This window comes from Lissotriton vulgaris, chromosome 4_1, assembly GCF_964263255.1.
Source record: "Lissotriton vulgaris chromosome 4_1, aLisVul1.2, whole genome shotgun sequence".
Taxonomy (NCBI): domain Eukaryota; kingdom Metazoa; phylum Chordata; class Amphibia; order Caudata; family Salamandridae; genus Lissotriton; species Lissotriton vulgaris.
Window position 1 is genome coordinate 47155805 of NC_141691.1, and position 27957 is coordinate 47183761.

The following is a 27957-nucleotide window of genomic DNA, read 5'->3' on the forward strand; positions in this document are numbered from 1 at the left end:
AACGTGGCAAAGACAGCTGTCATCTGTCAAACAGTACAGGTGACGTCACATATATACACATTCCCAACATTCCATGGTGACGTCCCTGCAGCTGGCACAGAAATAGAAGACGTACTGTCATGGCCTGTCCCATTACAGTACGACATACAACATCTCCCTTCCTCCATGAAAACACAAACTGAACTTATTCCATAACATAGTCTTTAAGTCTGGTAGGTAATCTAATTGCTCTACCCGTTCTTGAAGTTTGCCCCCCATCAAGATTGTTACCCGCATCATTCATACCAGTTACAACATTTTCATTAATCATAGATTCATTTTCTATCATGGAATCTTCCTGAGTTAAAGTAGTGTCCTCCAAACCTGAAGAGAGTCTGGAGAATTTCCCATTGGAATCCCTAGTCTGTCCTCGACTAGCGCTTGGATCTAGCACCTCTGAGCAACTAGACATATCTCCCCATTCCAGGACACTCTCCTCTAGACTACCTTCTCCCTCTTCAGCCTCTCTCATTATGATTTGCTCTTGACCTGGTTTAAGCTTTACAATATCGTCTTTACTTCGCCATCCTTCTCCTTCAACGAACACTGCTCCTCCTGACGCTTTTCCAACCCTCATTGGTTTACTGAGTCTCGATTCTCCTTTGCTCACCAAACCAGGCTTTTTCACGAGCACCCAATCACCTGGTGTGATAGTCTTATCCTTAGCTCTGTTTATCTTGTCAGAATAAGTTTTATTCTGCATTTGCTTGTTTATTATGTTCTCTCTCACATTTAGTTCTTTATCGCATACTTGTCCTGCTTCAACAGCTGTTTTTTCCCATCCATCTATTTTTGGTGTCATGGCATTGTTGCATGCTCTTCCTCTCATCAAGAAAAACGGAGTAAACCCCGTAGCTTCCTTGGGCGTATTGTTGTACGCATTAATCTTTGTTTTAATAAATTCTTTTACGTCCATTCCATTTGCCATTGCCATTTGTATTCCCTCTTTGAAGAACCTGTTTATCCTCTCTACTTGGCCATTGCTCTTAGGACTGTAGAGAGGAGTTTTTTCCTGTTTTATTCCACGTTTGCCTAGAAACTCGACCATAGCTCGTGACACCAACTGAGATCCATTATCGGATACTATGACCTTTGGTTGCCCTTCTCTCTCAAAGATCTTATCTAGGAATTTTATCACTACCTCCGTAGTAACCATTTTCACGAATTTGTAACATACCCACTTGGTGTAGTAGTCCATCAAAACTATTAGATGTTTGCACTCATTTGCCAAAACATTGAATGGTCCAGCAAAATCAATCGCAACTTTTGCCCAGGGACCATTAGGGATCTGCACCATTTGTAATTCACTTTTCTCCATTCTCCAGTGTTTGTCGGATCTTAAGCATTGTTCACATTTGTCAATAAGATTCCTGACTTCGCTGTCCACCCCCGGCCACCAATAGTGCATTCTTAGAACGTTCCTTGTGGCCGTGGTGCCAGGGTGCCCTTTGTGAGCCATTTGAATTATTTTCTGCCTGAGTCCCACTGGCGGCACAAAGACCTCACCTCTTTTCAAGAATCCATTTTCGAGAGTCAATTCATCACTCACATGTTGATAATTTTTTAGTTCCTTTGGCACATTCCTTACATGTGGCCATTTAGATTGTACATACTCTTTCACCTTCCTCAAAATAGTATCTTTCTCTGTACTTTCTTCCCATTCTTTTTCACCTATTGATCCTTCACACATTACCGTCGCGTCAATATGCGCAACTATGCATTCATTGTCATCTATTTCCTCATCTTTTTCTTCTCTCACTGGCAGTCTGGATAGGCAATCCGCTCTGCTGTTCTTACCTCCTTTTATGTGCTCTATTTGAAAGTTGAATTCTTGAAGCTTCGACATTAGTCTGATCAGTCTGGAGCTTGCGTTGCCGTTGCCCCGACCCTTACCGTCCATCATATACACAAGCGGCTTATGGTCGGTTACCAGTTTGAAACTTTTACCCCATAAATAGTCTTTGAGTTTGTGTACAGCCCATACGCAAGCTAACGTTTCCCTTTCAATAGTGCTGTAATGTCTCTCTGTTTCGTTTAGTTGTCTAGAAATAAAAGCTATTGTGTTTTCTTCATTTCCTTTCCTTTGGCAAAACACAGCCCCTATCCCTTCATTGCTTGCATCTACTGTTACTATGTTGTCAAGTTGTGGATCGTATGGTTTAAGTGCTGGCGCTCTGGCTATTTCCTGCTTGACTGACCTGAAAGCCTCAACTTGTTCATTGTCCCATTCATATTTTACATTTTTCTTCAGCAGTTTCCTGAGTGGACTCACCATTTCTGCGTACTTTTTGATAAACTTCGCATAGTACTCGCTCAAGCCAAGGAATGACTTGAGCGTCTCCTTATTCCTAGGTTCAGGGGCCTCCCTTATTGCACGTACCAAATCATCCTTTGGCAAAATGCCATTAGCAGTAAGGACGTGCCCTAAATACTCCACCTCTTTAGCCATGAATTTGCATTTATCTTTAGCAACTGTCATTCCTTTGTCTTTCAAGATCCTCAGCACTGCTCCAATCAATTTTATGTGCTCATTTTCATTTTTTGAATGTAATAAAATGTCATCTTGAAAGGCTTCAACCCCTTTCATCTTCCCGAACAAGACATCCATGAGTTTTTGGAAAACTCCTGAAGATGACGCCAGGCCAAAAGGAAGTCTCACATATCTAAATGCTCCAAACGGCGTGATGAATGTAGTTAATGATTTTGATCTCTCAGAAAGGCACACCTGATGGTAAGCGGCTTTCAAATCTATGAGTGAAAAATATCTTGACCCTGCCGTTGACTGAAGGATATCTTGTATCTTTGGTAGAGGATGACAATTTATTATAATGTTCCTATTGAGTGATCTCAGGTCTACACATAACCTGATGTCCCCTGACTTTTTTTTCTTTGACACTACAATAGCAGAAACCCATTCAGATTCCTCTGCTTCTTCAATTACACCTTCTCCCTTCAACTTTTCTAATGCCTCCCTTAGTTCATTTCTCACGGATAAAGGCACTGTTCTTACCTTGTGCTTACATGGAATTGCATTCTCTTTCAATTTGATGTCATGACTGAACCCCTTTACACATCCTATTACATTTTTGAACACTTCATCATGCTTTTGTAAAACAGTATTCAAATCGTAGTCTTCTCTTCCCTCACAAATACTATTCATCCATTCCTCCCTCAGTATCACTGGATCTTTTGCCCCCGGGACTAAAACCACCCCCAGTTGGGCTAAATCTCTCCATCCTACTAGTATTCTTCCTTTTTCAGCCACATAGACCTTTGTCTCAATCACTCTCCCCTTAAAGGTTACTGTGTCGACAAAATACCCCAACATATTTATGTCCTTTTCTCCGAATGCCTTCGGGTTCATATCAGACTCTGTTAATTCTACATCTTTCCACTTTTCCTCAAAAAGAGTATCTGATATAGTAGTGATTGGGGCACCTGAATCAGCAGTAAATTTCAGTTCAACCTCCCCAATCTTGACGTCGCTAATAGGACCTTTTATCTTCCCATCTTCCATTTCTATGTACAAAACAATATTCGCACACATCTCCTCATCAAAATTCCCAACTGTATTTATACTTGTGTTACCACTACTTCTTTTTGTCTTACACAGGGTTGAATAATGACCATACCTCTTGCATTTAATACATTTCTTCCCTGCCGCAGGGCAATTTTTAAAATCTGCTAAGTGGTCGCTTGATCCACATCTAAAACAGCATAGCTGCTTACCTCCCATTTTCCTTTCATTCATGTTTCTCTCAAATGTCTTACCATCACCCTTCTTCTTTTCCTGTAAATAAAACACATTATTATTATTCCCTGTAGAAGATAGTTCTCTAGTGGAAGTCAGAGATCTCTCTATGCCTCTGGCAATGTCTATGACCTCTTGCAGAGTTGGTCTTTTGCATGCTAACAGTCTTTCCTGCACCTTTTTCGTGTAACAGTAAAATACAATTTGGTCCCTGATGTAAGTATCTGTCATTTCCTCATACTCGCATTCCACTGCCAAGACCCTTAAACATGCTACATAGTCTTCTACAGACTCTCCTTCTTGTTGTCTCCTTTGAGCAAACTTATGTCTGGCAACCATGATATTGTTCTCCTCATCAAATTGCCTTTCCAATCTTTTTAACGCTTCTTGGTATTCATTCAAAGGAATAAATGTCCCAGGTGGACTTTCGTATTCAGGCAGGCTGTCAAAGATATCCTGACCTGCTTTACCTAACAGTCCGAATAACAAGGAACATTTCCTTTCAGCATCGAAAGTTTTCCCATCAATAGAAACAATGTAGTTCTCAAAAGCCCTCACCCATTTTTTCCATTTCATGGTGGGTTTACCGGGCTCATCCAAGAAACGCGGAGGAGCACATATATTATTACACTCTGCCATTTTATCTATATTTAACTTCCTTCCCTGGATACTTCCACTGTGCTCTCCACTCAAAATTATTTATCCTTACTTCCGATTTTATTTTCTGTGGCTTACTTGTTTTATGTGCCTCTCAATTCGTCTCCTCGTGTATATTATTTCTCTGCTCGTGAGATATTTTCAAATGCCTTAACTGCTTTCATCGGTGCAGCCGATGTTTAGAACCAGTCAAAATGGCCGCTCGCTGTTTACCTGTGACGCGCACCAATCAGCGCGCTCCCGGCATGCTTCACGCGTCTCAGCTGAGGTAATGGACTGACGCCTCAGCTGAGCGCTGACACCGAGGCGCGCGAAGATTTCCTCCTCAGACTCCTAAAGCGCGGCTGTCATGCAAGTACTTTCAACAGTTTTAACTTTTACGCTTCCTCATAGATCTAAGACCAGCGCGTCGGCCTTGAAAATTCGTGCTCCTCACTCGCTGCACCTTCTCACTTCCACACGTATGAGCGTTAAGGCTTCCTTTACGCGCAGTAGACTACTCAATTCCTTTTTAATCAGCATTCATTTGCCGGCGCCGTCTACTCACTTTTTGCTGCTTCTCCGTTTTCATTACCCGCATTAACTTCATGAACCGATCTCGGTCATCAATCACCGGCCGATTCTTTTACAACCTCTGCTGGCCCTTGTTGGACAAGACCCTCGTCGCCATTTGTAGTATTCAACACACGGACATGGGGGGTGTTGATGATAAGTTTATTGAAATAACAAGGGCCCGCAGGAGCGGGATAACTAACGTGGCAAAGACAGCTGTCATCTGTCAAACAGTACAGGTGACGTCACATATATACACATTCCCAACATTCCATGGTGACGTCCCTGCAGCTGGCACAGAAATAGAAGACGTACTGTCATGGCCTGTCCCATTACAGTACGACATACAACAGTAAACAGAATGTTTTGCCAATATAAAAGATGGCCGCCGCTGCCCGGCTTCAGGCGCAGTGCACGGGCCGTGACCCCGCCGGTAGGTTCTTCTGCCTTCGACTGGCCAGCCTGCTGACGTCACCGACCGCCCCATCCAGTGGTGAGACTGTTTTGACGGGTGACATCCCGAGCGATCAGATGTTCACGCCGGGCCTGCTCCAACGTCAGTGCGTGCTCGAGCTCGCCGCGCGCGCTGTGACGTCGCTGCGGGCGCGCTCCAGGCTCCCCGGTCGCCCGGACTGGAAAGATGGCGGCCTTTGGGATCCTCAGTTATGAGCACCGGCCTCTGAAGCGGCCCCGGCTGGGGCCGCCTGACGTGTACCCGCAGGACGCCAAGCAGAAGGAGGTGAGGCTGCAGGGAGGGCTGGGCGGGTAACACGAAGCCAGGACGGCTGGGAGACTGGAGGTGGGAAGAGAGCTCTGGCTGGCAGAGGGTGTCGGGGCAGGGGGCAGAGTCCTGGGCAGTGCATCTGTGCTCGAGGCCAGGGCAGGGGGCAGAGACCTGGGCAGTGCACGAGCTCAGGGCAGGGGGCAGAGTCCTGGGCAGTGCTCGAGCTCAGGACAGAGGGCAGAGCTGGGTGCTGTAGAGCAGTGCAAAGAACCTGCAGGGCGGCTCTGGCATTGGAAGGACACTGGAGTGGAGGCTGGGGCATTGAGTGAAGGGGAGGCTGGGGCATTGAGTGAAGGGGAGGCTGGGACAGTGGAGGGGAGACTGGGACAGTGGAGGGGAGACTGGGGCATTGAGTGAAGAGGAGGCTGGGACAGTGAAGAATAGGTTGGGGCAGTGGAAGAGAGGCTGGGTCAGTGGAAGAGAGGCTGGGTCAGGGGAAGAGAGGCTGGGTCAGGGGAAGAGAGGCTGGGTCAGGGGAAGAGAGAGGCTGGGTCAGGGGAAGAGAGAGGCTGGGTCAGGGGAAGAGAGAGGCTGGGGCAGGGGAAGAGAGAGGCTGGGGCAGGGGAAGAGAGAGGCTGGGTCAGTGGAAAGAGGCTGGGTCAGTGGAAAGAGGCTGGGTCAGTGGAAGAGAGGCTGGGGCAGTGGAAGAGAGGCTGGGGCAGTGGAAGAGAGGCTGGGGCAGTGGAAGAGAGGCTGGGGCAGTGGAAGAGAGGCTGGGTCAGTGGAAGAGAGGCTGGGTCAGTGGAAGAGAGGCTGGGGCAGTGGAAGAGAGGCTGGGTCAGTGGAAGAGAGGCTGGGTCAGTGGAAGAGAGGCTGGGTCAGTGGAAGAGAGGCTGGGTCAGTGGAAGAGAGGCTGGGTCAGGGGAAGAGAGGCTGGGTCAGGGGAAGAGAGAGGCTGGGTCAGGGGAAGAGAGAGGCTGGGTCAGTGGAAGAGAGGCTGGGTCAGTGGAAGAGAGGCTGGGTCAGTGGAAGAGAGGCTGGGGCAGTGGAAGAGAGGCTGGGGCAGTGGAAGAGAGGCTGGGGCAGTGGAAGAGAGGCTGGGGCAGTGGAAGAGAGGCTGGGGCAGTGGAAGAGAGGCTGGGGCAGTGGAAGAGAGGCTGGGGCAGTGGAAGAGAGGCTGGGGCAGTGGAAGAGAGGCTGGGTCAGTGGAAGAGAGGCTGGGGCAGTGGAAGAGAGGCTGGGGCAGTGGAAGAGAGGCTGGGGCAGTGGAAGAGAGGCTGGGGCAGTGGAAGAGAGGCTGGGGCAGTGGAAGAGAGGCTGGGGCAGTGGAAGAGAGGCTGGGGCAGTGGAAGAGAGGCTGGGGCAGTGGAAGAGAGGCTGGGGCAGTGGAAGAGAGGCTGGAGCAGTGGAAGAAGAGGCTGGGGCAGTGGAGAAAAGGCTGGGGCAGGGAGTGGAGGGGAGGCTGGAACAGGGAGTGGAGGGGAGGCTGGAACAGGGGAGAGGAGGCTGGAACAGTGGAGGGGAGACTGGGGCAGTGAGTGGAGAAGAGGCTGGGGCAGTGAGTGGAGAAGAGGCTGGGGCAGTGAGTGGCAAGGAGGCTGGGGCAGTGAGTGGAAAGGAGGCTGGGGCAGTGAGTGGAAAGGAGGCTGGGGCAGTGAGTGGAAAGGAGGCTGGGGCAGTGAGTGGAAAGGAGGCTGGGGCAGTGAGTGGAAAGGAGGCTGGGGCAGTGAGTGGAAAGGAGGCTGGAGCAGTGAGAGGAAAGGAGGCTGGGGCAGTGAGAGGAAAGGAGGCTGGGGCAGTGAGAGGAAAGGAGGCTGGGGCAGTGAGTGGAAAGGAGGCTGGGGCAGTGAGTGGAAAGGAGGCTGGGGCAGTGAGTGGAAAGGAGGCTGGGGGCAGTGGAAGAGAGGCTGGGGGCAGTGGAAGAGAGGCTGGGGGCAGTGGAAGAGAGGCTGGGGGCAGTGGAAGAGAGGCTGGGGGCAGTGGAAGAGAGGCTGGGGGCAGTGGAAGAGAGGCTGGGGCAGTGGAAGAGAGGCTGGGGCAGTGGAAGAGAGGCTGGGGCAGTGGAAGAGAGGCTGGGGCAGTGGAAGAGAGGCTGGAGCAGTGGAAGAAGAGGCTGGGGCAGTGGAGAAAAGGCTGGGGCAGGGAGTGGAGGGGAGGCTGGAACAGGGGAGAGGAGGCTGGAACAGTGGAGGGGAGACTGGGGCAGTGGAGAAGAGGCTGGGGCAGTGAGTGGAGAAGAGGCTGGGGCAGTGAGTGGAAAGGAGGCTGGGGCAGTGAGTGGAAAGGAGGCTGGGGCAGTGAGTGGAAAGGAGGCTGGGGCAGTGAGTGGAAAGGAGGCTGGGGCAGTGAGTGGAAAGGAGGCTGGGGCAGTGAGTGGAAAGGAGGCTGGGGCAGTGAGTGGAAAGGAGGCTGGGGCAGTGAGTGGAAAGGAGGCTGGGGCAGTGAGAGGAAAGGAGGCTGGGGCAGTGAGTGGAAAGGAGGCTGGGGGCAGTGGAAGAGAGGCTGGGGGCAGTGGAAGAGAGGCTGGAGGCAGTGGAAGGATGAGAGGCTGGGGCAGGGAGTGGATGAGAGGCTGGGGCAGGGAGTGGATGAGAGGCTGGGGCAGGGAGTGGATGAGAGGCTGGGGCAGGGAGTGATGAGAGGCTGGGGGTCAGTGAGTGGATGAGAGGCTGGGGGTCAGTGAGTGGATGAGAGGCTGGGGGTCAGTGAGTGGATGAGAGGCTGGGGGTCAGTGAGTGGATGAGAGGCTGGGGGTCAGTGAGTGGATGAGAGGCTGGGGCAGTGAGTGGATGAGAGGCTGGGGCAGTGAGTGGATGAGAGGCTGGGGCAGTGAGTGGATGAGAGGCTGGGGCAGTGGGTGGATGAGAGGCTGGGGCAGTGGGTGGATGAGAGGCTGGGTCGAGGTGAGTGGATGAGAGGCTGGGTCGAGGTGAGTGGATGAGAGGCTGGGTCGAGGTGAGTGGATGAGAGGCTGGGTCGAGGTGAGTGGATGAGAGGCTGGGTCGAGGTGAGTGGATGAGAGGCTGGGTCGAGGTGAGTGGATGAGAGGCTGGGTCGAGGTGAGTGGATGAGAGGCTGGGTCGAGGTGAGTGTAGGCTGGGTCGAGGTGAGTGTAGGCTGGGTCGAGGTGAGTGTAGGCTGGGTCGAGGTGAGTGTAGGCTGGGTCGAGGTGAGTGTAGGCTGAGGCAGTGAGTGGAAGGGAAGCTGAGGCAGTGGATGAGAGACTGGGTCAAGGTGAGTGTCGGCCTGGTCAAGGTGAGTGTCGGCCTGGTCAAGGTGAGTGTAGGCCTGGTCAAGGTGAGTGTAGGCCTGGGGGTGTTATGGAGTTCAAATCAGACTGCAGTACGATAAAAAAAAAACGGGCATCACAGAGGCCTTTACAATGATGGGGTGCTGAGGCAGTGGTTAAAGTTTGGACAGGCGCCTCGATCAGTAAAGGGAGACTGACATTGATGGAGAAAGAGCCTGGGGCAGGAGAGAAGAGCCTGGGGCAGGAGAGGAGAGGGCAGTCTGGGGCAATAGAGGAGATGCTGTGGCATTGGAAGAGAACCTGGAGCACTGGGAGTAAAGGCTGTAGAATAGATTGATGTGGCAATGTAAAGGGTTTCGTGGAGGGAGGCTGAGTTAATGGAAAAAAGTGGGAGCAGCTTAGAAAGCTGGTTTATAGGGAGGAGGTGGGAGCGGTAAGGGAGGAGGGCAGGAGCGACAGATGAGGCCTGTGCCAGAGACAGAAACATGTCATCTGCTCTTGAGTGTAAGCTGAAGCCCAGGCTACTTAGGACTCTAAAGAGGCTGTGTACATAGACTCTGATGTACGAGAGAAAGGTTCTTTATTAGACTGTAGAGAACGGCGGCAGGTTCCGCCGTTTGACTCTTTGTGGCAGTTTAGAAGGAAGGGTTAGAAAGAACCTTTCAGAGGCTGTAGGCTCTAGCTGCAGGCACTCTGGTGTTGAAAGCCAGTTAGTGGGCTTCAAGGATGAACATCAGCAGTTAGGCTTGGGCTAGAACCACATTCCCAGCCACGTTGACTGTGTTTGGAGTTTTAGGATTAAGGTTTTTTAGTGGTTTGTAGCTAGTTGTGGGGGCCTGTCAGAATCCGTCTTGGAGTAGTTGAGCTTTCATTAGTGGTTTGTGGCTTGCTGTGGTTGCCTCTCGGAAACTCTCTCCTGGTAGTTGAACACTCTTTAGTGGTCTTGCTGTGAAACGTGGGAACACACACATTTAAAGGAATATGGTTCCCTTTTTAATTCATACTTTTTAATGAAGACCTATTTCGTGGTTGTTTTGATTTTTTATTATTTATGAAGATTGACCTGTCACCCCTAGTTGTCCATCCATTATTTTTTAACATTTTTATTTAAACCAAAAAATAAACAAGCATTTACAATGCAATAGGTCTTGCAGCATTAAAGTTTGAGTTATTGGCATTGTGTATGAGAATGCGTTGCATAAATTTTTTAGCAAACTTTGAATTGGTGAGCAAGAGTATGCTGTTGCTCACAGCTGTTTTTCACACAACTCTGATGCTGCACCTCACGCACGGGGCTGACGCAGTTATTATTCACACAGCTCTGAGGATGCACCTTAGGCACGGGGTTCACAGCTGTTATTATTCACACAGCTCTGATGATGCACCTCAGGCACGGGGCTCACGGTTGTTATTCACACAGCTCTGATGATGCACCTCACGCACGGGCTCACATTTGTTATTCACACAGCTCTGATGATGCACCTCATGCACGGGGTCACAGTTGTTATTCACACAGCTCTGATGATGCACCTCACGCACGGGGTCACAGTTGTTATTCACACAGCTCTAATGATGCATCTCAGGAACGGGCTCACAGCTGTTATTATTCACACAGCTCTGATGATGCACCTCACGCACGGGGCTGACACAGTTATTATTCACACAGCTCTGATGATGCACCTTAGGCACTGGACTCATAAGCCTAATAATGAATCGGAAGCCAGCTTTTACGAAGGACAATGACGCAAGCCAATTACAAATATAGGCGGAGAGTGGGCAGGGCTTCTATTCCGTACTCCACTACTGCATGCCTTAGGCTCGACCTAAAGAAAGGATCTCCCACACGCTGCAGCCTCACTGCAATAAGGGTGCCATCAGACCCAATGCGAGCAAAGAAAACGAACCCCCATACATCTTTAGTAAAATAAGAGTCATAATTGGGATGCAGTCTGCCATTCACACTTTTGTTTGCTTCACCAATGGGAACGTGTCCTTTTATTGGACTTATTAAAATGTTTGCAGTAGGTACAGCCTGATTACCCATTACTAAAAGGCATTCTTTGAAAGCACAGTTTGAAGAGTTCTGCCATAAAGGGACCTGCAGAGCTGCTCAAGGCTGCCAGGTTTCTGGAACCGGTGCACCAGTCTCACACTTTCATCTCACACTCTGCTAAATGCGGTGTCCTACAACACAACAACCGCACCTCAGTGGCCTTCACCCACGCACGAGAAGGAAACACTTCCCACACAGGATCACAACGAAGACACGACCCTTCCAACCACAGACGGTGTAGCGTCCTACCCATGTTGCCAAGTGCTTCGGAACCCCACATACGGATAGTAAGCACTATATAACGATTGCAATACAATACAGAGATGTACATTGCAAAACATGTGCACCAGGAGGAAATGTCCCGCCAGAAGGATGGAGGCAGAGGGCTGTTGGAATCCAAGCACTGAGACTGCGCTAGCCACAACACTCACACTGTCAGGCGCTAAAGTGATAAATAATAATACGAACAAGTGCTGCAGGAATCTGGAGGTTTCTGCTGCCCCTCCGCCACTGCTGCCTGGAGCCCCCATCTCCCCAGGCCCAGCAGCTCTCAGTACCTGCTGGAAGCTCCCAGGTCCGACCGGCTCCGATGCACCCGTCCGGAGCCTCAGCCTGTGCGCGGGAGGTTGCTGGGAACGACCAGGGATCAGGCGGAGCCCGCCTCACCAGCCCGGGCACGCCAAGCAGCGGATGGAGCCCGGCGCCTGCAGGACTGCCCGCTCCTCCATGTCTGGCCGCCGACAACAACATGGCCGAAACAGGAGAGCCCCGTCCTCCGTGCACAGACTGCTTACAGCACTGCGCGGTCGAACTTGACAAAAAAACATTATTTAATGTTTGTATGTGGAATAGTGTCACACACACGCCTATCCCCTCTTTTTACTGCATGCTCACTCATTTTAACCTTGTTTCGTGACTCGGTACGATGCTGTCGCACATGAAGTTTGCGGTTAAATTTACCGCGCAAACAATATGCGACCAGGGCCCTGTGTGTGGCTGGCGGGGCTTCTTGGTGCTATATGCGTTATCCAGCGGCGCTCGCTCAGCTGAACATAAGAAGCTTAAGTTCAAACCCGCGTCAATAAACAACAAGCGAGTCTGCTGTGCCCGGGGAAGTGTGTGGCTAGGGGGAGCACTGAATCATGGTTGAAGAGCGATGGCTGCTAGAGGGGAGAGCAGACGTGGGGACTGTGTCTCTGTGTGTGTGCACATGGGGAGAGCAGACAGTGGGGACTATCTGTCTGTGTGTGCGCATGCGTGGTTTTGGAGCTTTCCAGGAGAGGAGACAGGAGCTGGCCACAGAGCGCGTTCGCGTGGCCTGCTCCATTCCCCAGCGCGCGGCCAGCTCCTGTCCCCTCTCCTGGAAGCAGTCGCTCACAATAGGTCTCTGGGGAGACCACGCTTTCGCGCGGTTCAACGCCAGGGGACCTAAAAATGATACCACATTTCGTCATAGTTACACGTCACTACATTTCCGTGATGATATTGCATAACTGACGAACATCTTGATAGTCTAGTAGGTGACCAGCCATCCAGGTGGCAGCACTTCTAGGTTAAACATAGTGTTTATCTGGATGAGTTGTTGACTGGCGGGGATGTAGAATGAGAGCCATTGTGATGCAGTTTTGTTTAATGCCAAGCATGTTAATAGAATGTTGATGGGTGAGCATGCATAGCGTTGCCAAGAGATCAAGCAGGCTAGTTCTCCTTATTAATGTGCTCTGCCATCCAGAAAATGTACGCTGTGGGCCGGAAGAGAGCGCACATCAATTGGATCATCCACTTCTGTGTTCTGGGTATTGCTGTGAAGACACTAAACCGCAACAACACTCTCTCTCTCCCTCTTCTATGTGCGTTGAGCTTCCCTGTTCACTTGTGACATCGTAGGTTATTCTAGGCCTTTAGTTGACCTTCTGTTTGACGTTCAAATAAAATGCTGTTGCCTACAGATCTCGCTATTATGACCCCATGTGAGTGAGCTGAAGGAAAGCAGGATCAGCAGGTGCATGATATTGCCAGCTTGACTATAGTAAATGCACTTTCGCGCCTAGGTTGTATCTATTCATTATCATATCTTTTTGGGGCTGGCTTGATTGACAGCACTGCTGCCTATTGTTACTATTCTTTAACATATACATAGATGTTGCATCCTTGTAAAATGACAGAATATAACAATAGAGTTGGCTTAGGCTTTGCTCCCGGAGAGTATTAACCTCTCACCTCCTGATGAGTGTATCACTAGCCTCCTCCGAAGTGCTTCGCTTGCAAAACATGAGCTACGATTTTATATCTCAAGATCAGACCGAATCATCACACTTTAAATTCTATATCTATGTATTATATTGAAAAAGTAAACCGGTTTTGTTTTTAGTTTCTCTACAGTAGGCGTTTGATAAAAAAGTTTTAGTCAGTAATCCAAATGCAAGCCAGCCTTATTAATTAGCCAGTCCTTCTTGTACTTGCTGTTGTAGTTCAGTAAATCTTTATTTCGATGATGATAAAAACCATCATAAAAATACAAGTTATAAAAATTCATTACATTGCAATAATGAACTATATGTAAGTTTAAAAAGATAAAAACAGATACATAACTGATAAAATTCATATAGAGAATACACATTTTAAATATATTATAGCTTAATCCTGTTTGTTCCTTAGCCTAACAGCAATTTTTAGAAAACTTATCACCGAACATAAAGTGTGAGTATCACTTGCTCTTTGTAAAAAGAGTAATGCAGCTTTAGCATGACGCAATTTTTTCTCTCTTAAAATATCAACTAGAAAACTGCGCCTGGGGGCCTGATAAAAAGGACAAAGAAGTACAAAATGAAGGGTGTCCTGCGGAGACCTATTGTCGCAGCCGCAGGCACCCTTCTGCTCAATCGTTACGGTAAAACCAGAAGGATAAGATATGTTATGTAACAGATTGAGCCTAAAACTGCACATTAGAAACCTGTCCTGCTGATTGTGAATCAGCCATAAATAGGGTTCCATACCCACCCCGTTGTCAATTAAGGAATGGGCCACTACTGAACGCTTTGATGACTCGGTACCTGCTCTACTCATGTTAAAATTTTCCATCAGCAGTTTCCTGACTAGTGCTTTACAATTGGAGGTTATCGTGGAGGGATTACTAAAAAGCGAATGCTGGCCAATGGAGTCTAATGTACTTATCACAAAATTTAGCCATGGGATATGCAGGCACTTATCCCTTTGCAGACAATCTGAAACAATTTCTCTACTCAGCCCCGCCTCTGGATTGATCCAGATTCTGAGCCATGCCATAATTGGCCTCATTTTTATCAAATCTGTGATGTATGGGGGACCAAGTTCCCTATGGGCAATCTCAGGAGGAGTAGCCTGAGAGATCTTTAGGATTCTCCGGAGAAATGTATCTTCCTCCAGCTGTAATTTTTTAGAGTCCCTAAAGCCCCAAACCTCGGCACCATATATAGCCTTTGCCGTGCTTATCGAGCCATATAAACACATCACTTGTTCGGGGGACCAGCGGCCCAGCCTACGTGCAAAATTTAAAATGGCACCATTTGCAGAAACCAACTTCATACAACGTTCCTCAATTAGGGCGCTAAACTGAATCTCACCATCGAACAAAAGACCCAGGTAGGGAAAAATGCTTACAGAGTCCAATCTGTGAATCCCTATTTTAAACGGAAATTTCTTAGAGGGCTTTTTACCTGCCGCCATGACGAAGGATTTGCTTAGGTTCACCGATAGGTCTAGATTTTCTACGAACTTAACAAAACCGTCCACAAGATATTGGAGACTCCTGGCAGTTCGTGCAAGTAGGACCGCGTATCCGCGTACAACAGTACCAGAATTTGACGCGTTCCTACTTTGGGGCAGTCTACTTCCTATGCACTGAGGGTATTTTCAAGCTCATTGATGTACAAAGAGAATACAAAGGGTGCAAGGATGCACCCTTGCCTTACTCCACTTGTGCACGGAAAAGGGTCAGTCAGTCCCCCCTCTCTGCTAAAGCGGACCCTAGCAGTGGTGTTCCAGTGCAATTCTTTTAAAATGTTTGAGACCCGGGTCAATTCCCAAATCAAACATCATGGCCCACAACTTATTCCTATTCACATTGTCAAAGGCCGCTGCCAAGTCCATAAACCCCATATAGACACTGCCATTGCTAGCTTTAGTATACTTAGCGGATAACAAGTACAAATTAAGGCACTGGTCGATTTCCCCATTCTAAACCCATACTGTGTATCAGCTATAGTGTGTTTCTCTTCCGTCCAGGCCATAAGACGGTTCAGTACCACCCGGCCCAATATCTTAGCTGAGATATCAATTAGCGATATAGGTCTATAGCATTTCGGATCATCCATACTCCCTTTCTTGAAGCTAGGGACAATTAATGCTGTAGACCAAGATCGGGGGAGGCCTGATATAATAGCCGCATTTAAAACCCTCGTCAGAATTGGCGCCCACAGGTCAGTGTTACTTCTGTATAGGTCTGGGGGGGTCCCATCGGGCCCTGGGGCTTTATTCGGGGTCTGGCCGTGAATTGCCTTAGTTACCTCTGTTAATGAGAGCTCTACTTCTGAGCACCGTGTACCATCCCAGCCCCCTTCTTGAATAGTTTCCTTGCTATTGTTATAGAGACCTTCAAAGTGGGAGACCCATTGCTCAGGGAGGATATTAGTGCTAATGACCGGAGCATTACAGTCCTGAAAACAGGGCCTGTTTACAATCCTCCAAAATTCTGTGAAGTCTCTATTTTCTCCTGCCTCTCTTAAGTCAGCCCAGACTTCTGCTTGAAGAGTAGTCTTCCTCACTTTTACCTTTAGTTTATACAGTTGTCTGCATTTAGCTACTTCAACCTTGTCCCTAGGTTTAGCTTTCAGGCTTGCTTTTAAATTCCTTAAAGCTCTAGAACAGTTGGTATTAAACCATCTTGGCTGTATACTGATCTTTCTCGGACCCTTTGCTGTCAATAAGGAGTCTGCCAGTTTGGTTAACAACCCAAAAGTCGCCACTAGCTCAGTACCCTCTATTGAAGGATCTAAGCAGTCCTCGACATATTTTTTGCCTTTTTCTAGTAGTTTGCTATAAAAATCATGCAAGTTGATTTTCGCCCATCTTAATCGCCTCCCTTGGTCCGTGGGCCTAAGAACTATGGAGCAGATGTATCAAGATTCCTTTTTGCGAATTCTAAATAGCGATTTTTTGCAAATCGCTATTTAGAATTCGCAAAATGGAATGTATGTACAAAATCCCTATTTTTTTAGCGATTCCTTAATAATCTTTATTTGCGAATTCGCTTTTTGCGAATTCGCAAATAAAGAATAATTTCCAATGCATTCCTATGGGCCAGGAGGCCCATAAGAATGATAGTGCAATAATTCTCAAATTGTGAATTCGCAATTTGCTAATCGCAATTTGAGAATTATTTCAAGGGTGCAGGGGTGTCTCAAAGACACCCTGCTGCACCCCTGAAATTTACATGTGTGTGCATGTGACACACATACATGCCCTATGGGCATGTATGTGTGTCACATGCCTCCCTCACAAATGCCAAATAGGGCATTTTGAAAAGAAATCGCAAATTACCACCAACTACAAGTTAGTTGTAATTTGCGATTTCTTAACACAAATTCGCAATTTCAAAATGTTACATACATATCATTTAACGAATCGCAAAAATTGCGATTCCTTAAATGCTATGGCAAAATAAGGAATCACAATTTTTTGCGATTCCTTAAATTGCGATTTTTTTTTTTTTTAATACATACAAAATCATGCTAAAAGGCCGTTTGCGAGTCGCAAAAGCCTTGATACATCTGGCCCAAAATCTTCATGCTTATTCCTATCCAGGCGACCCATGTAAATTAATTCTAGCATTAAGGGGTTATGATCGCTGAAGGAGCTCCACTCAGTTCTAGTTTCTAAAATCCCGTTTTTGGCAAAGACGGATATCATTATAAAATCTATAATAGAGGAGCATCCCCTTCCTTTAAATGTTGGGATAAGCGTGCCTTCAGGACCAGGGGCAATCAGGTCAATCTTGTGTGCCAATGAGTGGGAGTCTAGTACCTTAGTTATTATCGTTCCCTCCTTACTATGCTCCAGTTGTGGCCCCTTCTTAATTGGGTACGCATCCCAGTCAGCTGTAACAGGGATCAGGTTTGGACAAAGGTGACAATTTAAATCTCCCAGAAGTACCACAGTTGGTTCACCCCCCTCCTTCCTGTGTTCGGCTTCATAAGTGAGTCTATCATCTAATTCTTGCAGGATTTCATTATTCCCATTTATAGGTCCTGAATTGTAGATATTAAACAGCTGCAGTTTTAACCCTTGCCCTTGAAATGTTATTGCTTGGAGGGTATGTGATGTCCAGACTGGTGTTGTCTATTTCCCCTCTACGTTAAGCTCAACATAAATAACTAACCCACCCTTGGCCCTTCCTGCACTACTTTCTTGGGCTGGAACAAAGAAGCACTTGTAGCCCTCTATCTGATAGGGAGAGGAATTGACTGCCCACGTTTCTTGGAAAGCTAGAATGTGAAAGCCACCTATGTAATTCCTCCACTCAATGTTTTCCAATTTTTCCGCCAAACCTGCAACATTCCAGGACAAAATGTTCCTCCTTCCCCCTTGAACCTTCACTACTTTACTGCCCTGCGTATTTAAACTAAATTCGTCATTCTTCATAAGTCTGACCCCCTGTTCACACCCATCCTGTGTTAGTAATGGAGTTGGGGGCCCTTTCACATGTTGAGTTCCCTGACCCCTTTGTTCAGTGCGATCGATGGACATCTGACTGACCGTCCCATCATAACTGTGACTTAAATGGGGTAGTCATTCATTTTCATCCAGGGATTGCAAAGGCCTAAATCTATTTGACCACTGGCCTGATTTATTGTAGGGAAACCACGGTATTCATAATTCCTTGCCCAGTACCCATCTGAGTATTAACCTCTCACCTCCTGATGAGTGTATCACTAGCCTCCTCCGAAAAGCTTCGCTTGCAAAACATGAGCTACGATTTTATATCTCAAGATCAGACCGAATCATCACACTTTAAATTCTGTATCTATGTATTATATGGAAAAAGTAAACCGGTTTTGTTTTTAGTTTCTCTACAGTAGGCGTTTGATAAATATTTTAGCCAGTAATCCAAATGCAAGCCAGCCTTATTGATTAGCCAGTCCTTCTTGTACTTGCTGTTGTAGTTTTCGTGATGCTTTTACATAGTTTGTGTATTTCTGTAACATTTTGAATTCGTGGGAAGTAATGTTTTGAATTGAAGCAGGAAAAGCACCCCAGCCAGCAAATGTCATTCAGTGGTTGCCACCGACTCTCTCTAGCTTAACAGCGTATCTTTTAGGATGCCGCTGGGTAACCTATCCTGAAGGCCAACATCATATTAGACTGGTGGAAGTTAACTGGTTAGGTTTTAGCGCAGTGGCATGCTCGGGACAAGACATTACATTAATATTTCAAGAACGATGGTTTAAGGCACACAGTGACAAGCGACAGAATGTATTTTCTCCCACGTTTTGCTGTAAATATATTGCTATATTTTTATGTTGTAGTGCCTATTATTGATGGCATGATGTAAAGATGTCACTTGCAAGACATTTTGTTAGCTTATAGACAAGGCCACAGGAATTAATTATGCAATGGTGCGGCTGATACGATTTTTGCATAATTATAGATTTGCCGCATATGCCACACAGCCCAACATCTGCTGCATAATCTAAATATTTTAACAAAAAAAAAAATTGTTTTGAACTCAAACGGTTCAAAAGTTGCAAAAAACTCAGTGACAACTGATTCATTTTGCAAAGCTTTACTGGTCACCTTTCTGTTGCTTAAGCTTTATTTGGGTATTAAACTGGTACTAATGAGGTGCAACCAATACCGAGACAGTGTTTTCCAAATGTAAAAATGACAAAATGAAGGAAATACTGTTTCAAAATGTGCCTCTTTATGCTCCCTAATTTGTGTTTTCTTGCTGCATAATTTACTCAAACCTGCCACATAATGTTGCCCTCTCCTGCCGCATAATTCCAGTGCACCTTCTCATAGGGGGCTTAGAGCCCATTCACTGCCTACCATTGGCTGACTTAATCGTCACTGTTCATTGCAGGCTCTTGAGTGGCCAGCGCATGCCGGCTTCACTTCCTCTTAGTGTGTTTCTCCCTCCCCTGGAGTGTAGACCAACTCCTGCTTTGATTCTTTGAGTGTCCTTTGCTCACGCTTTCTACCCACACTATTTTTTCTTGTACATGCAGCACTCCCCAATAGTGCTTATGTTTGTAGGCTGTCTACACTCAGTTTCTACTCTATTGTTGTTTGCCCAGTTCCCCCCCTCTCCTGTGCTGTTGCTTGACCTGTTACCCCTTTCCCCACACCCCTGATGTTGCTGACCCCGCCTTCGGTGTCACTTGGCCCCCCCATGCCAGAACAAAACTCCATAACTCGGCCAGTGCTGGCCGAGTCATCACGCTTTCCCCCTAGATTTTAGTCCTGCTGTACAACATGGCCAAAACACATTGACAAAGTCAATAGGTCTCACATACATGAGACCTATTAACTTTGCCAAAGTTTGTTTTTCTGATGCTGCCGGCTTCTCTCCACCCAATACCTTTGCCCAAACCGAGCTTCCCAGTGCTCTCCTCTTCCTCAACTTCCAGCTTTGCTTTGGGGGGTTGGAGGGGGCTCTTGCCCCCTCTCCTTAGTAAAGGCTGTGCTAGAACCTCATTAAATCATATATGCAGTGTGAGGCCTGAGGCTGTACGGATCTCCCGTCTTAGTCCTACACCTCTTTAGCTATGTACACCATGATGTGGTCAATTCCTTATCACAATCCTGCATTTCACGAGGCTAAAGCCTTCACATGCATTTTTTCTCTGGTAAGGCACAGCTCCACCAGAGAATGTCTTTTTGCTGTTCAGTGGCTCCATGCCTCGCTCCAGTTCTCTTCCAGGTTAGACTTCCTCAACGAAGCTTATTGTGAACTGTGATCTATTTCCTGGGGTGCCTTGTGAGCTCAAGAGTAGATAAATCTCTTGGCTAATAGTGAAATAAAATAAGAGCGACCATGTGGTTTGCGGTTCTTTTCAAGGTATTCTAATTTCATGCGTGGGCTAATCCAGTGCGCAGCATCAGCTGTTGCATCATGATAAACATGGTATCAGCAGTAGGGTGGATAATGGAGTAGATGTTATCTTGTGGCCAGAAATCGCTAGTTCTCTGCAATCTCTCGAAACATTTGTGACTCGGTTCGTTGATTTGATCACTGTTTCTTAGTGATTAAGTGTGCTAGGCGGAGTGTTCCTTATTGCAAGGGATAGCAGCAGTTGGTATGGGCCCAGGCAGCAGAGAACGTCTCAAAAATTGAAACCTCTCCCACCATAGGGCAGTCTCATTCCTAACCCAAAAGACCAGATTTCTTGTTAGAAAAAGAAACCAGTATGAGACCACGTTCCAGTGCTAAGCTAGTTGGGCCACTTGGGATGTGGTGGTCAGCGACACTGGATACAGTTCAAGGTGAGACCCGGTGCAGGTTCAGCTGGTCTGCATAGTATTTTTTTGTTTCGAGGATGGGGCTAAAGGTGTTAAGAAAGGATTTAGCATCCTTATTTGTTTCACTGTAGGTTCTGAACTAATGAACTGTGTCTCAAGTGACTGATGCAGGGGCAGTTGTTTGGAGAAGTGAGTTTCCCTCAAACAAGGATTACTTCATGATTCCTTCCAACTACTGACGACTTACAGTTAAAGTTGCAGTCTACTTTCAAACTGCGATTTCGTGGGAAGTTCCAGATGTAGAACAACAGTTCTAACGGTTCTGGAATCAGGACAACTTCTTTAATCAACAGGATGTTGAAGACCTCGAGTGAATGACAAGACTCTTGCACCAGTTCCAGTCTGGAGACTGATTGATGCTTGCTCCCACAAAAACAAGGGAGTCAAGCAACAGACGAACGTGGCACCAACATGGCATTTTCCTGAGAAGGTTCTTGACACCCAGGCAATGCAAGGGTTGCTAAAATCAAGAGATTGTTAGCTGGGTGCAGACTCCTGTGCCTTGAGGACAGAGTCTCAGCACTTGCCTTTATCAAGATCCCAACAACTGTGTCTGGTCATTTCCAGAGCGGCATCTCTAACCTTCTCTTCTCTTATGACCATGGAATGGTAGGAGACTGGGGCCGACAGGGCGTGGGGGATAGAGGGCTTTAAAGATGGTTTCGTGCTGCAGCGCCTCTTCTGAAGTCCACATGTATGGACGGAGCTGGATCAGCAGGGTCGGCTCATCTTCAGTTCAGAGCTACAAAATAGCAGTAATTCTGTGGGAGGATGGATTACTTCAACAGTTGGTCTCTCTTGTAATGGTTTCCATGGGTAAAGTACTAGCCATCAGCGAAGTTAAGAATACCTCCATGCTTCCACAGCAGGCAGGGGTGCTTTAAATACACTGCATTCTGTACAAATTTGGTATTATGGCTCTTAACTTAGGCAAGTTTCATTTGCTTTTTGTTTGTTATCTGAATACATTCAAGAAAGTAAGTGAAGCACCAAGTATGTTCAGTCCCCTATCCCAGTAAAAGGTACTACGAGCTCCCATGTGCCTGGTACAGGTACTGCCAGGTTCCCTCTGTCAAAATCCATTGTCCATAACAAATAAAGCCAGCTTCCATGTTCCGGATATAGATATTGGTAGCTGCTCTAAGCCAATAGTATCATCTTCATATGCTCAATAAACTGTATATGTTTCCAGCCTCTGTATGCCCGTCAGGTTATTGCTTCCATCCACCTGCTAGCTTTCTAGGTCAAGAGAGTACCATTTGTATGCTCAATAAAATCTATATAAGGAAATCTATAGTTGCTCAAAGCCCTAGAAGTTACTTCATTCATACACATACCCGGTACTAACTAGTGCCAGCTCCCCGGCTACAGTAAAGTAGGTGATGTACATGGTTCCAGACCTTGTTATTGTGGCGCAACGAGGAACTGGCAGCCCCTTTCCACAGTTATGCTCGTTATACGCCCACTGTGGAACTGAGGCATGCGTAAAGTGCTTGGATCACCATCCTGCCCACAGTATGTTTTAGTTCCATCTATATATTTGTTTCATACCCCGGCAGCAACTATGCCGACTGGTAGCATGATATTCCGCGTGTTTGAATGAACGAGTGTGGGTTTCTGGGTGTACCCATGTAAAAAGTTTCATTACTGTGCTCTTACCATACTTGTGTCACTACGTCTGTGTAGTGAAGTGAATGGAGTGAGCTACTGGGTCCATGAGTGTGGACTTTTATACATTCCCCGACCAAGGAGGAGAATGCTTAAAAATGTATTGACCTGTAACAACAAAACAAAAAATGGTTCTATTTGATGTGATGCAGCAAGGTTACGGGTCATCGCACGTTTTCTCATTATAACAGTTTCTCGGATTATGTTAGGGCTCATATTTATGCAGGGTTTGTCTTCTAGCAAAGCTTTGATTATGTGACCTTAATGATTCTATGCAACTCCGAATGTACGAGTGCTGTGAGTATGCTGAGGCACAGTTTAGGAATGGGCTCTCTTAGGGCCAGCTTTCAGAACATGGTAGGCCTGGCCCTCTGACAGCACTTTAATTATGCTGACATTCTGGCACAGGAGAGAGAGTTCAAGATATGATTGCTCTAACTGTACCATTTGCTCTTTCACTTATTTGTTTTTTGAAGAAGGATTTTGTGAATTACTTTGGAATTTTACTTTCTAGCATTCGCTAGTTTCCAGAAATGTTCCTGTAAATAAACCCAAAAATACAAACTAAGGGTCATTCAGACCATCCATTCTGACCATCCCCACTTGACCACATTGTGTAATTCATGGGCAAATTACATAATCTTACTATGTCTCAGATCCCTTGTTTGTTTGTCATGTAATTGTGAGTATATTGCATTCACTAGATCAGTGGTTCTTCACCTTTTAACTTCTGTGGACACCCACCTTATCATTACTGGAACCTTGGCACCCCTAGTGAATCATTGGTATCTGGCGACCCCCACTGTGCCCTTCCTGGAAGCTGGGGCTCTGGCCTAAACATTTGCAACGATTTGAACCGCAAAAAATACAGAAACAAGACTTCATCAATTAAGTACACAAATGATGAAATATTTAATTTAATTGTCAAACCTATTAAAAATATCTACATTTTAAAGAACAGTTTGGAGCGTTTTTAAATTCAATTGAGGCCACTTGTTCTCCATACTGTATTCTGTTTAATTCATTTGCGCTGCTCCCACAAATCTATCTGAGGACATTAACTTAACTTTTACCCTCCAATTAATTACAAATCCTTAGCATCTACAGAAAATCTTAACATTTTCAATTTTACATTTTGCTTCTTTATTTATGTAAACTTTATTAATCTGTTAATATTGTTTAATTTTCTAAGTAGTCGTAGACTCCATGAGTAGGCCCCGTGGACCCCCAGTGGCAGAACCACTGCTCCAGATCAATGACGGGTCGATTTTACAACTGGATCTGGTCTGCAATAACTCCTCAGAGTTGAAATGTTATGAGCTCAATTCTCAAAGCTATATACTGATGTAAGTTTAGCTTGCACCTGAACCTGAAACATTTGGTTTGCACTCATTTTTAGGTTTCGCCTGGCGTCCGCTGCGCAGCAGCGTTCGTGCAGGCGAAATCTTATGTTACAACAGTATGTGGCTTTGTCCCGCCTCTCTCTTCCATTGGCTAGCTCCATAAATGGAGGCTAGCCTTTGGAAGAGAGATCTGTCCGTCATTGTCCGAGGCGATTCGTGGGCGTGCCGGCGATTTTATTTATTTTTTTTTTTTTCCCCTCTCCGCCCCTTGTAGAACATTATTGCGGCAGTGGGCGGTTCTTTTTTTTTTTGGGGGGGGAGGGGGGGCGGCATGTTTTGGTCATTTGCACCGTGTCTTCAAGGAGTGCTGCTCGCTGTCCGGCAAGCAGAGCTCTGCCGAGAGCGACGCTGCAGCTCAGCTCCTGCCTGCAGTGCCGCCGCTGCCCGCACTACTCCCTGACCAACCTCGACCTCGAGAGCGCGGCCAAGCAGACCTGGCGGCGTTATACGGTAACAATGACCCTTCTGCTTATTAGCCAGCATGGTTTCAGTGTCTGCCTGTTGTGGGCGGGTTTCATGTCTCCTCGGGGATCCTGTGATGGAAGGCGACTCTGACGCCTCCTGTGTCCCACGCTGGGCGATCCCCCTCGGCAACAGGCTGATGAGGTTATGACTGTAAAACAAAGAGTTCAACAACAAAAGTGAAAGGGCGGTGACAGTTTCCTTTACTTGAAGCCAGTGAGGTCTCAATGTGAAACTGTCCCGAGAACGAGCCCCTCCCACTGACGTCATCTGAAGTTGGTGCTTGGAGTTGAAGTTGGCTCCGAGGAGGAGGAAGCGCGTGCCTGCTCAGGCAGCTCAGGAGGTGGCGCGCGCAGTGTGAGACTGAGGGGTGTGACCAAAGGCTGCGAGTGACCGGTGCAGAGGGGCGAGAGGGAACACGGTCCTGACAGGCCAGCACGTGCACAGTGTGAGGGCGCGCGACCACTGGGTACGCGGCCGGGAGCAAGGCACGAGCCGGGAGCTGACATGGTACCGTAGGGGAGCGCGCGGAGAGTGACCACTGACCGACAGGCTGTGCGCTGGGTAGGAGGTGGCAAGATTGCGACTGACAAGAGGATCCACCTGGATCCGGCAGGGTAGAGGTATTCACAGAGACAGTGTCCCGGCTGACTCTTTTCTCGTTCTTAACGGCCTCCAGCTTCATCTTCACTGTCCCGAACAGCTCCCTCGCTGTCTACCCGGAACTGAGCTATAGACTTTCTTTTCAATGCCCCCTGCATGCCGGGACCCTTCAGCTTCGCAGGCCAACCATCAAGGGCTTGACCACACTCTGCACCCTCCTCTGGAGAACTCTAACCGTCAAAGACTCTTTTAGCCCTCTTAAAGTTCTTCCATATCCCCCCGCCCCCACCACCACTTTTCCAATAGTTCCTATACCGACAGCCCCACATCACCTCCCGAATTACAGCAGGGCTACTCCTCCCGAATTCTTCATCTCAACGCCCAGGAATTGCTCCTTGTAGCATCTTATTCGAGAGCTCTCGACCCTGCAACTGCCTTTCCAAGAACTTCTTCCGCGAAGTTGCCCTACCAAGAAATGCTCCCACATAGCCACTGCTTCGTCAAACTGTCACGTTTCCCGCAACCTGGACTATCCATCAGAGCCACTCAGTGCCTATCTTGGGTACACCCTCCCAACCTTTGGGTAAGATGGCAATCTTGCCTTTCCAATAATTGGCCCCACAACTACTATTTCATACCAACTGTCCTCTCCCAATTCGACCATCGGAGGTTGAAGACACCATCGGATTTCCCCCATCCTTGTCACAGCTTGCAAACCCCTATTACATCTTACTTATTTTTTCTGGGGATAAGATGTCCATCCTGCCCTTCACCCCCCCTATAGTGAAGAGGCTCCTTGGTTGGAAGAAGGGTGGGGGAGGCTAGCAGGGAGTACCAGGTGGGCAGGAGGAGAAGTGGAGTGAGAAGTCAGTAAAGAGCCTGGTGAAGAAACTGAAGAAATCCGGACAACTTGAAGAGCTGGAGAGGGCCATTACCAGCCAGAGTCCAAGCACCAAGTGCATATATATTTTCCACATGAAGAAAACACTTGCTGATTATTTGTCTTTGTATAGGTTTGTCGTGTTTATGGTCTGTCTGTGTGTGCGGCTCTGTCTGTGTGTGCGGCTCTGTCTGTGTGTGTGACTGTCTGTGTGTGGCTCCGTGTGTGTGTTTGTGCTCTGTGTGTGTGTGTGTGTGCAAATGCAATTGGTCTCACATTTGTGAGAGATTAAGCTATTGGCTTTGTAAATGACAATGGCATTTATTTATCTGCTTTCAAAACCAACACATAAATACAAACTTTGTCATTTACAATGCCAATAGCTCAAACTGTTACAAAGGCGAAATCGTTGCATTGTAAGTGTCTGTGTGTGTGGCTCTGTCTGTGTGTGTGGCTCTGTCTGTGTGTGTGGCTCTGTCGGTGTGTGTGGCTCTGTCGGTGTGTGTGGCTCGTGTGTGGCTCTGTCGGTGTGTGTGGCTCTGTCGGTGTGTGTGGCTCTGTCGGTGTATGTGGCTCTGTCGGTGTGTGGCTCTGTGTGTGTGTGTGTTTGTGCTCTGTGTATGTGTGCAAATGCAATAGGTCTCGCATTAGTGAGAGTTTAAGCTATTGGCATTGTAAATGACAATGCCATTTGTTTATCTGCTTTCAAAACCAACACATAAATACAAAATTTGTCATATAAAATGCTAATAGCTCCAACTTTTACAAAGGCGAAACCGTTGCATTGTAAATGCTTGTTCAATAATATTTCTTTATTGATATTGTGAACAGCAACATGGTTGACGACTCAAAGTACAGCGATCTATTTAGCAATGCTGCTGGAGATACATCTGTATATTCCTTGAAAGGGTTTCTGTTTGTGCTTGACACATAGGTCATATACAGGTCTGCAATGCATCTGTATTCAGAACATAGTAGAGACAAAAGCAATTATTTCAGGGGTGAGGAATTCCTATCTCCCGACGCCCGAGACATCTAGATTTCTTAGGAGGGCTAGAGGTTTTAATTTGCACTTTGTCCAAAGGACAAGTAGACAGTTTTATAGTAGTAAGATACACAGCTGTTCAACCCTGTAGGTCACAGCCAGTAAATAAGTTGCTCCGAGCAGTTTATTGGCAGTGAAAGGGTCAATGCAAAACTGGGGCCTGCATTTTAATTTCCCCAGAGCAGAACAACAAAATGATAAAGCAGAGCTCAAAGTTTGAGCCAGCTCGATAAGCTCGTGTGGCTTCCAGGTTCTCCCCTGGTCCTTTTATTATCTTCAAGCATGAGACACACTTCGAGCTTCTGCAGCTCCAGTACACTCGCAGCAATGACATGTAACAGGCTGCTTTTTGTGCCTCTTGACCTCTTGCTCTGACTTGAACTGTATGACCCCTGCCTTGTATTCTCTGCTCCGCTCCTGGGCCTCATAGGGCTCCAATATCCCTGCTCATCTTCAACTCAATTTGATTTCCCTCCTTATGCAACCCCTCCTTGGCACTTTGTGTTTTCTGTACACCTTATGTTACACCCGGTGCCTGAACCACTCCACCCTCCGCTGCACTTCCCTGACCCGCTCCCCTTGGCCTCTCATACCTTACTTCATCGAGGCTTACATTAAAGTTCATCAGTTTCCCCATGGGCTTTCATGCAGGCCGAAGGCCACCCCCAATTCTGTTCTTTCACTAGGCCTCTCATCTCACTTTGTGCCTGCACCAGGGGCATTGTGAATACACCGCTGTAGCAACTACAGCAGCTGTAGAGTTTTTGATGGGCCTCTTCAGTCTGCAGGTCCGCAGACAAAGGCCCATAATAGACTTGAAAGGGTGGGTGGGAGAGTGAGTGAATGGGTGGATGAATAGATGCATGGATTAATAGTGAAAGGGTGGATGGATAGATGCATATATGAATACGTGAACGGGTGGATGTACAGATGCATGGAGGAATACATGGAAGAGTGGATGATAGATGCATACATTAATGAGTGAAAGGGTGAATGGATAGGTGCATGGATGAATAAGTGAGGCTGGATGGATAGTTGGATGAATGAGTGGAGTGAAAGGGTGGATGTTTAGATGCATGAATGAATGAGTGAAAGGGTGGATGTTTAGATGCATGAATGAATGAGTGAAAGGGTGGATGGAGAGGTGCATGTATGAAAGAGTGGATGGATAGATGCATGTGTGAATAAGTGAAAGGGTGGATGGATAGGTGCATGTATGAATAAGTGAAAGGGTGGATGTATAGATGCATGGATGAATACGTGCAAGAGTGGATGATAGATGCATACATTAATGAGTGAAAGGGTGAATGGA

At 47.1% G+C, this 27957-nt stretch overlaps 2 protein-coding genes across 9 annotated transcripts in view; one reads left to right on the forward strand and one right to left on the reverse strand.

Moving 5' to 3' along the window:
• The window catches only part of C4_1HXorf65 (chromosome 4_1 CXorf65 homolog), a 180734-nt gene extending 175510 nt beyond the window's left edge, over nt 1–5224 (reverse strand). Inside the window, exons 1-2 of one of the 2 annotated variants that reach the window (XM_086918286.1) lie at nt 4995–5224; nt 3769–3829 (exon numbers count right to left, since the gene is read on the reverse strand). In XM_086918286.1, the coding sequence (XP_086774412.1) occupies nt 3769–3829; nt 4995–5036 (103 nt within the window). In that variant the 5' untranslated portion in view covers nt 5037–5224. Of the gene's footprint in view, nt 1–52; nt 3830–4994 lie in introns of those variants that run through there. The other variant, XM_086918285.1, reaches the window with a different exon arrangement.
• Nucleotides 5225–5357: 133 nt separating this feature from the next.
• MED12 (mediator complex subunit 12) overlaps nt 5358–27957 on the forward strand; it is an 820436-nt gene continuing 797836 nt past the window's right edge. For 5 of the 7 annotated variants that reach the window (XM_086918278.1, XM_086918283.1, XM_086918279.1 and 2 more), the window contains exon 1: nt 5358–5738. In XM_086918278.1, the coding sequence (XP_086774404.1) occupies nt 5640–5738 (99 nt within the window). In that variant the 5' untranslated portion in view covers nt 5358–5639. The remainder of the gene's footprint in view (nt 5739–27957) is intronic. The other 2 variants (XM_086918281.1, XM_086918282.1) reach the window with 1 other exon arrangement.